Source organism: Osmerus eperlanus, chromosome 20, assembly GCF_963692335.1.
Source record: "Osmerus eperlanus chromosome 20, fOsmEpe2.1, whole genome shotgun sequence".
In the NCBI taxonomy this organism is placed as follows: Eukaryota; Metazoa; Chordata; class Actinopteri; order Osmeriformes; family Osmeridae; genus Osmerus; species Osmerus eperlanus.
The window spans coordinates 6,720,596-6,733,784 of NC_085037.1; the positions used below are offsets into that span (position 1 = coordinate 6,720,596).

Sequence of the window (13,189 nt, forward strand, 5' to 3'; positions counted from 1 at the left end):
GCGTCACACCAGGATTGATTGAGCTGTGGATGGAGCCATCGGTCATGGAGTCGACCCCGAGGCTGTCGGCGGCCTCTCTGTCTCCTTTATACCTGATGGCTCCCCATTCGATTCAGACAGAGAAGATGGAAGGCCGTACAACAGCCTCACTCTTGGAGCTTTCCGCCTCCCTTCATCTCTGCTGTTAGCCTTCCCTCCTGTTTGTGAGAGCAACACGCAGTGGCTGAGCAGTAAGAGGCTGCATACCCTCTCTGGGATGAGTTGGATTGATGAGTATTGGATTTTCCTTTTAAATAGACCATTTGTTAATCTCTTTTCTGAGGTAGGAGAGATGAGCCTTTTGAACTGAGTGCGAAGCACTATGGATCGATGCCAGGCTGTAATGACAGTCAGGATATGTAGTTGTACTGGTAATTGGCTCAACACGCAATGAATCCATGGAAGATGTATGAGGCAGATTTATTGGTTTATTATTTAAAGAACCAAAATGCTTAAACAAGTCTTTAGGGATCTCCTTGGTGAACTCCTTGGCATTCAAAAATACTCCTCCTGAGTTGAGCTTTATTTATGTTGACTTGCATGTCTATTTGATGCCAGTGGAACTATTTAATTGTTCCACATCTGCCTGAACAGATAAATCGGGTGCACCTACAGTACTTCAAATACTGACATCGTCTTCCGTGCAGGGGCATTTAAAGTGCTCTGTATCACCCTCTGTTGATTTCACAAAACAAATATGCATATTTCAATTAATTTGGGGTTCCAAGTAAGAACAGTGTGATTCAGGGAGGCTGACATAGCAGTTTTCTTCGTTGCTGGAAACCTGGAGAGGCACCCACCAACTCTGTTTGGTATAACATGCCAGCAGAGGCATCCGTTGCAGGGCCTGTTTGACGTGGGACCACATTGGATCCAGCAGTAGACATTCCCTGTCCACTGTTGTTAAGAGATAAGTTGAAAGGAGGGGTCAGTTGAGGCCTGTGATTTTGGGCTTAAATACGTTGGGCACTGTAGCACCCAAACGGAAATCTGCTAGCATTCAAACCAGCAACCTTCAGTGACAGATACACGTCCACAGCCTTTGAGCAGGCCCCCTGACTCATGCAGAGGAAAGTGGTGCACCAGCAGTGTAGAGGAGGCCACATGGTAGAGACACGTAGGTGTCTGTTCATACAGAAACGAGGGGTATACCAAGGTGAGTCCCGCAGGCTTGGTCAGAATGCTTCCTCAGCGAGGGTTAGTGTCCCCGGTGTCTCACGTGTTGGGCCGAGTGGGCTGCGGATGCCCGTATTCCGAGGGAGGTGAGGTTGGCGTCGGAAGTTCAGCAAACGGCCAGGGACGAGAGTCTCACCCCAGTCACGTTGCATTTGCGGCGTTGGTCTCTCCTGAATGTCCCCCACTCCCTCCCTCCTTCTCTCCCTCTCCCTCCCACCCTGGAAATCACGCGCCGGGTGGAATGAAAGGAGTGCATTGTACTCTGCTGCTGAATGTGTGTGTGTGTATATGTGGGTGTGTGTGCACTGTGCGTGTGTGTGTACGTTTGTATTCCATAGAATCCAAGTGTGGGTGAGTGCATGTCTTTCACCCCGTGTGAAGGTTTTTTCCTGTTGTGTGTAAGGTGTGTGTAGTCTGCTATGCGAGATTACGTGTGTATGCAGAGAAGTCGCTGCTTGAAGGTGCATGTGACCAGGCAGCATGAGTACACGTCCTTCACATGCCTGCCTCTACAGCTGCACTCCCATAAGGGGGTAACCTGTGCTCACTACTGCCCGCCCACACACACACACACACACACCTCCTGCTCCCGGAGACCAAGGGGCTCCTCCTGGATCAATATGCTGTCCAGTTGCATCTACGGTGTTCGGTGTATGATGTCCTATCAGGGGTATCTCATCCAATTGCGTGAACCAGCACTAATCTAAATCTACCCGTTACTGTTGCTATGGAAAACATGCATGTATTTGTCCCTACGCAATTGTATATTAGCCTAACTTGAAAAAAATCGATCGCTGACAGAATAATAGATTCACATGAGAAAGTTCTGGATTGTCGCTGGAGCGAGAGCTGACAATGAAGCCGTTCTTCTTCTTTTCTCCTCGTTGATGATAACCGCTCTGGTTTCCGTTGGTTCCCCTGAGGTCACATTGTGCGGCGTATTCAAATGTCAGCTGTGATAGCTTGGCCAAAAGCGTTGCCCTTTTCTCCCAGAAGGCTCAAATATGTGACGATATCGAACGTCAAACCCGATGGCCTGGAAGAAGTATTTGACATTCATCAGTTGGTTTTTTAAGCAGGGATTCTCCAGACTGAACCCCACCCACTGCCACCTCCGCCACTCACCATTCATGCCATCCTCATTCCACCCCTTCTCACCAATCAGTTGCTATTATATCCCTGACATCTATTGGATGGCATTTTATGAGCTTGTTCACTCTCCCCTTCTTGTCTCCGGAACCATCCATCTAGCCAGATGAAGAGGGCCATCTGTATCCAATCAACATAAGCAGCCGCCCAATCAGAGGTCTGGATCCGGCAGCCAAGAGCAGCACCAAGTGACAAGCACGTCTGGTTGAAATGTCCCTGTACACAGGTCTGGGATCAGTTAAAACTTGAATCCTAATCCTAGTCATTAGTAGGGAACGAGAGATAACTGCTCTGATATCAGTGACTCAATACTCTTGGGCACTTTTTGGTCTTGTTTTTTACATGTTCATTAGAGTGGACCAAGGCTGTGTTTACTGATAAGAGACTCTAACCAACTTTCCCTCTCGCTCCCCCCATCTTATCTTCAATCCCCTGCCTCCTCCTTATAATGATGATGTATCACTCAGATGGGTTGATAGAAGATTGTGTATGAGTCATATCCTTAAATGACTCCCCTTCCTGTCCCCATTACAGTCAATTGTTTTTGAAAAACCCTTAAGGTTCGGGCAGCGGCTTGCTCCACTGAGTGCAAGCCTTTTTATTCCTATAGCTTGTCATTCTAGCTAAGTAGCTAACCAGAAGAAACAATCCCATGTAGAATGGACAGTGAAAACCATAGCCAGGCAAGTTTTGTGTGAGGATTAGCCTAGCATGCTAAGCCTTCAAGAATGCATGGCTAAACCATCTCACACAGGGCCGGGCTCCATGGAGCTAGCTCACAGATCAAGCCAGGTAGGACGAAAACTGTGTTTGTTGCTGCTTGTTCCTCTGGCGTGAAGCAAGAGGAACAAGTTTTGGTGGGAAAGGGGGAGTGATTCATGCGTAAAGAGTCTGTGTTTACAAATCTTAAAGTTTGGATTTTTGTTTTGGATAATAGGGAATTGGCATGGTCTGAGATCTCTTCACCCTGACTTTGTCATAACCATTCTTTTTCTGATTTGGGGTGGGCTACTGATCTAGAGGTTCGGATGAGGAAGACCACCAGGGAAAGAAAGTCAGAGAAACATGAGAAAAAATAGAGAGTAGGCCAAGTTATAGAGATGGAGTGGTGGAGTAGTCGGTATTCATCGATGGACAGTAGCAGTAACAGCCTCAGGCCTGTAATAATATGTCCTCGTACTCCTCTCCCGCAGGTCAGACACACAGTCCTCGTTCCACTTTCTGATCTTAATTATCTTCCCCGTCTCTCTCACCTGCCTTTTCCCACACGCTACCATCTCTCTCTGTGTCTGGCTGTCGTCCAGCCGGCCGCTTTGAGCCCCATCCGCTCGCAGCCAATTTGGAAAGAATTTGTTCATCCATTAAAGTGCGTATTCAGCGCGACTTTCATCTCTTTTTTATTCTATCCCCTCTCCCCTGCGAACGGCCTTGTCTCAGCATCAACCAGCAGAGAGCCTGTTTGTTTCAAGGGCACCTTGGTTCAATCCCCCTAAACAAGAGAAACCGGCGGAATTACGTTACATTGGACAAGACAAGCGCTCCCTCGCTAGTTTTCTGAAACATTTCTCTACACCCGAGCGCCGTAAACTGTCTCATAATGGGACGGAGCATTGGGAAGGCTGAAGGAGTTTGTAGTTTCTGTTTCAAAGCGTTGTGGGCTCAGCTAGTGGGCGCACCGAGTTGTATGACAAGCCAGAGGAGCGAGAACTTAATTGATGTGGTACTGTACTGTCATCGTTGAATTTTAATGATGCTTGTGTGGAGAAAACACTCATTTGCCAAGGTGTCCAAGAATCTTAATTAGTGTTGATCTCCCCATTGGAGAACCATCTCTAACGTATTCTTATATCTGCAGTACTACTGGCCTATTCTTTGTGAATACTAATACACTCCCACCAAGCCCTCTGTCTTAGCCACACACACACTTCTTAAACAATGAAAAGCTCTCTCACAAACACACACACAAACACACACACTCCTTACACACCAGGAGAGAAAAGAATGACACTGGTAAGGTCAAACTTTACCTTTTGTTCAGCGTTCTTTTACCAGTCTGTAACCACAGGGAGGCAGTCACTAGGGTCTGCTGCTTTAGTGTATCTGATTTCTAGTCCGTCAGCGTGTTGTTCAGTGCTGTTTCCTGCTCACCACGTCTTCCACTTCTGGGTGGTGGTGTACTTTTGCGCGCCATAATTATAGTTAACAGTAGGCCTGAAACAATGAACGTTTCCTTGTGTGGTGATTTGTCCTTGAGTGGACATAGTTATCGGAAGTCTTACACAAGCTTTGCCAATTGCACCCTCTGGCTGTGTGTGTGTGTGTGTGTGAGAGAGAGCGTATGTGAGTTTACGCTTTCTGCAAACAATGTGTTTATCTTGCAAGCTCTGAAAACATACACTGTTCTTTGATTAGATATTGTTTGGGTAAAGTCAGAGGGAAAAGAAACCTTAGCTCTTCTTTAGACTTAGTCAAACATCTTTCTTTGGTCCACTGAATCCCTGACAAGTATTCTGTTCTGTCAGTCTCCCTGCTCTCTCAGGTTTGTATTGGAATGCAGGGGTTGTCTAAGTCGGACTACATGCACTTAGAATAGAATTCCCATATGTGTGTGCACGTCCACGTGAAAGGGAGAGAGAGAGAGAGAGAGAGAGAGAGAGAGAGAGAGAGAGAGAGAGAGAGAGAGAGAGAGAGAGAGAGAGAGAGAGAGAGAGAGAGAGAGAGAGAGAGAGAGAGAGAGAGAGAGAGAGAGAGAGAGAGAGAGAGAGAGAGAGAGAGAGAGAGAGAGAGAGAGAGAGAGAGAGAGAGAGAGAGAGAGAGAGAGAGAGAGAGAGAGAGAGAGAGAGAGAGAAAGACAGAGAATGTGTGTGAGTGTGTTTGTTTGAGAGTGCGTGTCCTTGCGTAGCCTTGAATAACAAAGTACAGCGCTCCCCTCACCTCTGAACCTTGTTCAGACCTGGAGAGGCTGGAGAACATTGATTGAGTGACTGTTCTGAGTTCTGGCTCGAGCAGCACTGTGGCTGTTTGTCTAGTCTCTATGTTGTTAACCTCTCCATCTCTCTCCCTCTCTCTGGTGTCTATCCCTGCTCTTTCCTCCTCTCGCTCTTTCTCCTCCTCTCGACTTTGCCCCGTGAACTTTCTTTTCCTCCCCGACAGACACTCAAACACACACAGTAACGCATACCGAAACACCCCCTGACCACACACACACACACACACACACAAACAGTAGCCTCTCCTTGCATGCCTCTGTATCAATATTATGTTTCCCCACCCTGCGGTTCCTGTTTGCTCAGCCCAGTGTCCCCTCGTCCCCCTGGAGGAAACGACAGGCTTCATTCCTCTCCTCTATGGCTCACACGCACAGTTCTCTGAGGGAGGGCTCCTGGGGTCTCACGTGCTGATCCTCCGCAGAAGAAGCTCCCATCGGGTCTCCCTGTTTGCTTTGCATGCTGCTAAAACACAGGGCCTCTGGTCCTGTTCACTACAGTTACCCTCTATCTGTCTATCAATCAATCTGTTTCTGTCTGTCTGATCCCTCTCTCTGTCTGTCACACATTTGCTTTCCCCCTCGCCTCGCCCCCCTCCCCCTTATGAGTGTGTCTGTGTCACCGATACCAGCCCCCTCTTTAGACCTTCTATGAACACACACACACCCCTATGCACACACACAAACACACCCCTACGCACACGCACACACAGCCAGAGGCTCTTAATTGTGACTATAATGTAAATGTTACTGTAATGTTCCTTTTACTTGAAACCTAATGGTGTTCGACACTCATATCCCTTAAATACTGAAGTTTGAATAATTGACCTGTCTGATCTGGACTCGGCTTGAGGATTTCTGCAGTAGCAGTTATTATCGCCATTCAATTACCATGGCTTAACTCCACAAAACGTCTCAACGGGGGTCATATAGCTTCATCCGACTTATTGCATAGACCTTCGTGCATTCTGAGTGTCTTAATATGAATAATAAATCTAGATCTGCTATGATCATCCCCCAGAATGCACCTGCTCCAACTGTGCTGGAGAGGCTTTACCTACCAGAACGGAAACAATCAATGAATAATTGATGGTAATTGGTTCGACGTATGCATAATTGATGTCTTCGATCAGCACTAAGAGGCCCCACCTGAGTTGTGTGTGTGTGTGTATCTGTATGTGTGTGGGAGAGAGCGTGAAATTGATGTGTGTGTGTGTGTGTGTGTGGGAAAAAACGTTTTATGCACAGGTACGATGCTGAGATGTGGGAGATTTCTCCACCACCTGCTGGTTTACAGCTGGTTATCCCTACCTGTCTCTCCACCGCTCTCAGCTTTGAATGGTTTCTCTTTGCTAAGACACATGTGAACAGAACCCAGCTACTCTAAAACTGAAGCCCCTGTCAACGTTCCATCTCACTGATGAGACCTCTGTCTGTCTGTCTGTCTGTCTGTCTGTCTTTCTGTCTGTCTGTCTGTGTGTGTGTGTGTTTATGTGTGTGTGTTCGGCTCCACTCCAGATCACCACGCTGATCAACCACAAAGACAAGCTCAAGAAGTCTGAGCGCACCCTGCAGGCCATCCACAGGGTGGGCCAGGCCGTGAACGTGGCTGTGGGGCGCTTTGTGGCCGTGGGGGAGGCCATCGCGGCAGAGAACGAGGAGCTGAAGGATGAGATGGGCCAGGCGTGCTTCGAGGCTCGCCGCGCAGGTGAGACCAGGGGTTCCTCAGGGGTGCACCTTGGTGCCTTTCATGTTTTTGCCTTTTTGGGTTTGTTTGGTAAGACTTCAATGCCTGCATTTAGAAGTTAGTTTGTAATGGTTTGGTGGAATCACATTTTGAAGCTTTTATTGTGCCTTATGATACAGTACATAGTTTGAATATAACATCCTTAGGAATAGCTTAGGAGGCAATCGTAAATTATCTGACTAAATGAAAAGGCATGCCTTGATGAATCATACCTTTAGGCGTTTCATTAAGATGTTACCACGAGTCTAGTCACTACCCATACACCCTTGTATCTGCATGATCTGCAGAGAAAATGTGTTCTGCTTGTGAGTGGAGTTTAAGAGCTTCTGTTGTACAGCCTGAGGAGAAAAGCAGAACTGATTATGCTCGGATGGGAAAGTGCCCAGCAATGATTTCTGATTGGTGGCTGGTTTGTTTGTATGCCACCAGGCTGCTGGCATTATGAAGGGCATTCTGGGTACAGCTGCCTTCTAGACCATTCTGAAGTGTGTGTGTGTGTGTGTGTGGCAGACAGGCAGCTGTTTTCCTTTGTGTCTCTTTCAACACTTTTCCACGAAGAACCAAGCTAAAAATACCGCTTGCATGTGAACCCTTCATCTGTCTGTATACAATGCTTCTCAGAATAGCCCACCGTTGCCCTGTGTGTGCTCATGTGCTTGATTTTGTTTGTGGCTCTTTGTGTGAATGTGTGTGCATGTGAGCCCGTGAATAAGCATGAGCTACCGTTAATGTCCAGTCCTGTAGCTGTTATCTGGTTCTCCATGGGGTGCAGCGTGTTAGCTAGCACCCCATGGAGAGTGTTAGCTAGCTCTGAAACTCTATTAGCTAGCTCTGAAACTTCTTATTTACTGACAGGTGGACAGAAGCAGCACCAGGGGGCCTTCAGTGAAGCACCAAATGCTACCCTGCTGAGTCCTCAACAATATCTCACAGGATTCAAAATGTAGCCCAAACACCAGGGTAATAGGTTTACGCCAGGGGGGCGACCAGCGTGTTTAGCCGTGCGTTTAATCCCCCAGTGTGCTGATGTGTAAAGATACTGAACCCCAAACAAAGACGGAGGGCCCGGCGTGGCGGGAACGGGCGCCAGGCGCAGGAAGTTCTGAACAGTTCTCGGGCCGCTGTGACCAATTTATTCCACGGGTCAATCCTCTCCCCCACTTTTTGACAGTTTTTCTTGCGTCTTTTCTCAAAATGCTCCTCCTCTCCCGGTGCGTCGGTAAGAGAGAACAGTGAACTTTTCCCGACCCACGTTTTCATTGGAAGATGAAGCCAGGTTTGTGATGGAAGGAGAGGGAGCCGTAAATCTCCAGGTAGACAGTGTGGTGAGGGACAGACAGGCTGTCGATACCTCGCCTGAAGGAAAACCTCACCTGTCCTCCCCCCCTCTCCTCCTCCTTTCATCCTTCTCTTCTTCCCCTCCCCCTCTTCCTTCTCTCCTCGCCTCTTCTCATGTGTTCCCCTCTTCCTTCTGTTTGCTCGTCTCCTCCTTCTATGGCGAGCACAGCACCTTTTTAGGGATTAAAGAGAGATGCGATTATATCAGTTTTGTTCGCAGCTCTGCGGCTTCCTGGGATGGAGGGAGAGGAGGACTGGGGCGCAACACAAGCCCAATGGTACCTTTTAATCTGCTCAATGCTAGTGAGCCTAACTAATCACATACGTGTGTGTGTGTGCAAACTCGGCTAGATTGAGGAGTGTAATGGCATTTTTTGATATAGTTACTAAGAATGTATTTTTAATAGACTGAGGTTGTGTTTAAACAAATGGATGTTGCAGTTGGTCTTAAGGTATTTATGGTATTGGTTTATGATGCCTGATTGAGAAGCTAGGGGCACAGAGGTTGGGGGATGTTTGAGTTCTGTGGCCTAAAGGGAGATGGATAGATGGATTCAGTTGATCTAGCAGCCCTGACCTTTTGGCCGAGGAGATTGTGTCCTGTGTCCTGTTTGTGTTTCATTAAGGGTATCTTTACTGTCCTCATTTAGAGAAAGAGCCGTGACATCAAAAGACTTTGGTCACTTGACCTGGGGGGTTATATTGTCTTAACTGTCACTGAGCAGTGCTGACCAATCACAGAGTTCAGAAAAACCATTTGATCTAAAGTTTATATAAGGCAGGGTTTTGGGGTTGTTCTGGATCACTCTGGCGAACGACCTGTGGCTAGCACCTCCTTCGTTATGACTGATCACAAAGTACTTTGTTAAATCATGATCTGTATAAGCAAAATAAATTTATTGTAACCGCCATCTCTTGACTATTCAAATCTACACAGTGCCGCTTGAATTTCTGCCATTACAGGAGGCACTCTGGTTGGATGTTGAATGTTGAAGAAACTTCCAAGTTCACGAATAAGTACAGTACACACCATACAGAACCTACAAGTCAGGACACAGCTATGACCATATCATTATTTTTAGATGTATAAGTCTATTTGTTCGGAACTGGACCTGGATGGAATCCCTAAATCAGTTCATATCTTCCTTACTGTTTCTGCATGCTGAGAGCCCACTTGTTAAGCAGAGTGGGTGATAGTGAGGAGATAGAGAGAGGAGGGAGGGAGGGGGGCAGACTTGGCACCCTCTCACAGGCCTCTGTCCCGGAGCCCAGAGTAGGGTTGAGCTGCTCCAGCCAGCAGGCGTTTTCCAGCCGTTGGGTGTTTCAGCTGGTTTCGAGATTCTGGTATTGAAACTGTGGCTGTCGGATACAATCAGTGGGTCAGAGGGGTCTCTCAGAGAGCCCCGTCCAGACCGAGCACAGAGCCAGGCTGCACTGCCAGATAGAAAGAGGAAAGCAGAAGCCTATCTCTTGGATTTCCGAGCCTTTTCTGTCTTTTGTTTCACTCCCGCTTGCTCGCTCCCTTTCTCCTAATACAGGCAATTTTGGCGATGCTCCTTTTTTTGTTGGTTCTCATCTTTTTTTAGCCCACTTTCTGTGACGGATTGTGTGTGAGTGTGTGTGTGTGTGTGTGTGCATGTGTGTACACAGTTGTCAGTTCATGCATGCGCGTAAGCTCGAATCTGTGTGTGTCTGTATTCGTGTGAGTGCATCTGTGTGAGTGTGTTTGTGTGTGTTCCTATATCTGTGTGTCTGTCTGTGTGCCTGCGTGTCTCTCTCTCTTCATGGTGAAACGCGAGGACACTCCGTGAAACTGTTCAGTCATGCCTCTCGGGCGGGGGCCAGGCCAACCCTGGCCTAGACAAGGCTGGCATAGCATTGCTGCCGTGCCATGCTGCTGAATATAACCCTCCTGTGTGCCAGCCTGTGTGCCAGCCTGTTAGGACGAGATGCACCCAGAGGGCTGCCGGGCAGAAGAGCATGGCACAGAAGCCTCTGTGCTGACGTCGCGGGCACGGTCTGAAATGAGCAGCTGTACGTCTGTGTCAGATGGCAGCTTCGCTGATATGAGGGCCTACGTTTTGAGTTTGAGAAGTAGTTAGTAGAAGTACTGGGCTGCCCCGTCGCTGCTTTGTGTGTGCACGCTGTGCCCTCTGTATCCTCTCTCCACTCGCGTCAACCATAAAACGTGATAGTGTTGTCTACAGTATGGAGGGTTTGAACAGGAGGTCGTGGAGATGTAACTGGACAGTGTGCGGGACCGCACACACACACCTCAGCTCCGGGCCCTTCAGTCCTACTGGTTGAGTTAGCCAACGGCTGAGATTGGCCAATCCTTCTGACCCCACCCCCCTCCCCCCAGGTGATGCCATCGCCCAGCTGACGGACGTGGCCGCCCCTCAGGGGCCCTCGCTGGACGGGCGCACGGCGGTGTTCAGTGAGCGGGCGGGCATGGTGAAGGCTGCCCGCATGCTCCTCTCCTCCGTCACCAAGGTGCTGGTCCTCGCCGACCGCATCGTCATCAAACAGATCATCACCTCGCGCAACAAGGTACACACGCACACACAAACAGACATGTACGAACATATAGGCACACTCGCATACAGACATATTTAAGACATCCACACACCTACAGACCCTCTCAGGCACCCACAGGCATACAGATACACACACATAGACACACACACACACAGAAGCTGGGCAGCGTCTAATCATCTCTTGTTAGGCTTGTTTGGACAGACATGCGACAGCCCTGCTCCCTATTACCAGGAAATGCAATTACAATCTCTTTCTACCCCCTGTCTCTGTATGGTAATGGTGTGTGTGGGTGTGTGTGTGCGCATGTCTGTTTGGCTCTGCTAGCCGCAATCGCTTGAACCCTTAGCAGTCAAGATTACGCTCCATCTGAAATGATTTATATCACATAAGAGAATAACACACACGAGCTGAGTCATAATTAATCATGTAATTCGTGTTGAGGTCATACAGCTGTGGGTTTTGCAGGTGCTTGTGACCCTGGAGCAGTTGGAGAGGGTGACCACCTTCCAGGAGTTTGTCCAGATCTTCAGCCAGTTTGGAAACGAAATGGTGGAGTTTGCCCACCTCACTGGAGACAGGCAGAATGTGAGTTCTACTTTACTGTCTGTGAGGAAGTCACTCACTTTAACGAGTCACTGAGTTACGTCAACACTGTTGTTGTGTATTGGATTGTTTTGTCGGGTAGTAATATTATATTATTAACCTCCTCCAGTCCTCACTGGAGTCTGTTTCTCTCTCACATTCTTTCTCTCTCTTACTCACACACACACAACATCTCTCAGATTTCATGTACTGACACTAACTCCACACAATCCGACTCACAGCTCTATCTACGTCAGACTGCGTCGTTCCTGTTCAACCTGAAGTTTCTAATGCATCACCTGAGATGGGGCCGATTTGTCAAACAAAACCGTTCTTTAGTTATTTCCCTTTTTTTTTAAAGATGAATCACCGAATGTTCTGTTATGGCCCTCCCCAGCACCAGTTTCATACACAGTCTCTCTCACACATTCAGACACACACTCATTCCCTCCCTCTTTCTCTCTCTCTCCTCTCTTTCCCTTTCAATCGCTTTCTGTCTCCATAACCATCCCTCCCTCCCTTCCTTTCTCTGTCTCTCCTCTCTTTCCTCTCTTTCCGCTCTATCCATAAAAGCCCTAGCACTGCCAAGGAAATATAAACATAAGACCATCTAATCACATCAGCTTGGTAATCCTCAGCTGTGCGCCTGGAGACAAGTCAATACTTCCAACTCTCCCCCCTCCCTCTAAACAAACCCCTGTGTACGTGTGTACGTGTGTACGTGTGTGTGTGTGTGTGTGTGAGAGAGAGAGAGAGAGAGAGAGAGAGAGAGAGAGAGAGAGAGAGAGAGAGAGAGAGAGAGAGAGAGAGAGAGAGAGAGAGAGAGAGAGAGAGAGAGAGAGAGAGAGAGAGAGAGAGAGAGAGAGAGAGAGAGAGAGAGAGAGAGATGATGTGCCATTGGGTGTGTATGAGTGTGCGTGTTTCAGTGTGCGTGGGGAGTGTGTGTGTGTGCCACAGCTCTAACCTCGTAGCCTGGTCCTGCAGGACCTGAAGGATGAGAAGAAGAAGGCCAGGATGGCAGCAGCCAGAGCTGTGCTGGAGAAGTGCACCATGATGCTGCTCACCGCCTCCAAGGTACACACACCAGAACACACACATACCTCACACGCACACCTTAACACACCTCAACACACACAGGTCACACACCTCAACACACACAGGTCACACACACACCTCACACACAGGTCACACACTTCAACACACACAGGTCACACAACACACACACCTCAACACGCACCTCACACACAGCTCACACACAGGTCACACACCTCAACACAGACACCTCACACACCTCAACACACACACCTCACACACCTCAACACACACCTCACACACCTAAACACACACAGTTCACACACAGGTCACACACCTCAACATACACAGGTCACACACCTCACACACAGCTCACACACACACCTCACACGCGGTGTGTCTGTGTGTTTCTCCTGCTCCTCAGACGTGTCTCCGACACCCAGACTGTGACTCAGCGAGGATCAATAAGGACGCCGTGTTCCAGCGCATGCGCTGCGCCCTGGAGCAGGTCATCGACATTGTGACGGACGCGCGGTCCAGCACCGAGGCCAAGGTCCTGTCAGTCAGCATCAACAACGGCATCAAAAACTTTAAGGTATTTG

At 48.4% G+C, this 13,189-nt stretch overlaps 1 protein-coding gene across 3 annotated transcripts in view; it reads left to right on the top strand.

The window, feature by feature from the left end:
- The window catches only part of ctnnal1 (catenin (cadherin-associated protein), alpha-like 1), a 31,973-nt gene that overhangs the window by 10,763 nt on the left and 8,021 nt on the right, over window positions 1-13,189 (top strand). Inside the window, exons 1-6 of one of the 3 annotated variants that reach the window (XM_062486867.1) lie at window positions 4,361-4,569; window positions 6,869-7,058; window positions 10,798-10,985; window positions 11,439-11,558; window positions 12,540-12,629; window positions 13,012-13,182. In XM_062486867.1, coding sequence (XP_062342851.1) covers window positions 7,025-7,058; window positions 10,798-10,985; window positions 11,439-11,558; window positions 12,540-12,629; window positions 13,012-13,182 — 603 coding nt within the window. In that variant the 5' untranslated portion in view covers window positions 4,361-4,569; window positions 6,869-7,024. Of the gene's footprint in view, window positions 1-4,360; window positions 4,570-6,424; window positions 6,443-6,868; window positions 7,059-10,797; window positions 10,986-11,438; window positions 11,559-12,539; window positions 12,630-13,011; window positions 13,183-13,189 lie in introns of those variants that run through there. The other 2 variants (XM_062486866.1, XM_062486865.1) reach the window with 2 other exon arrangements.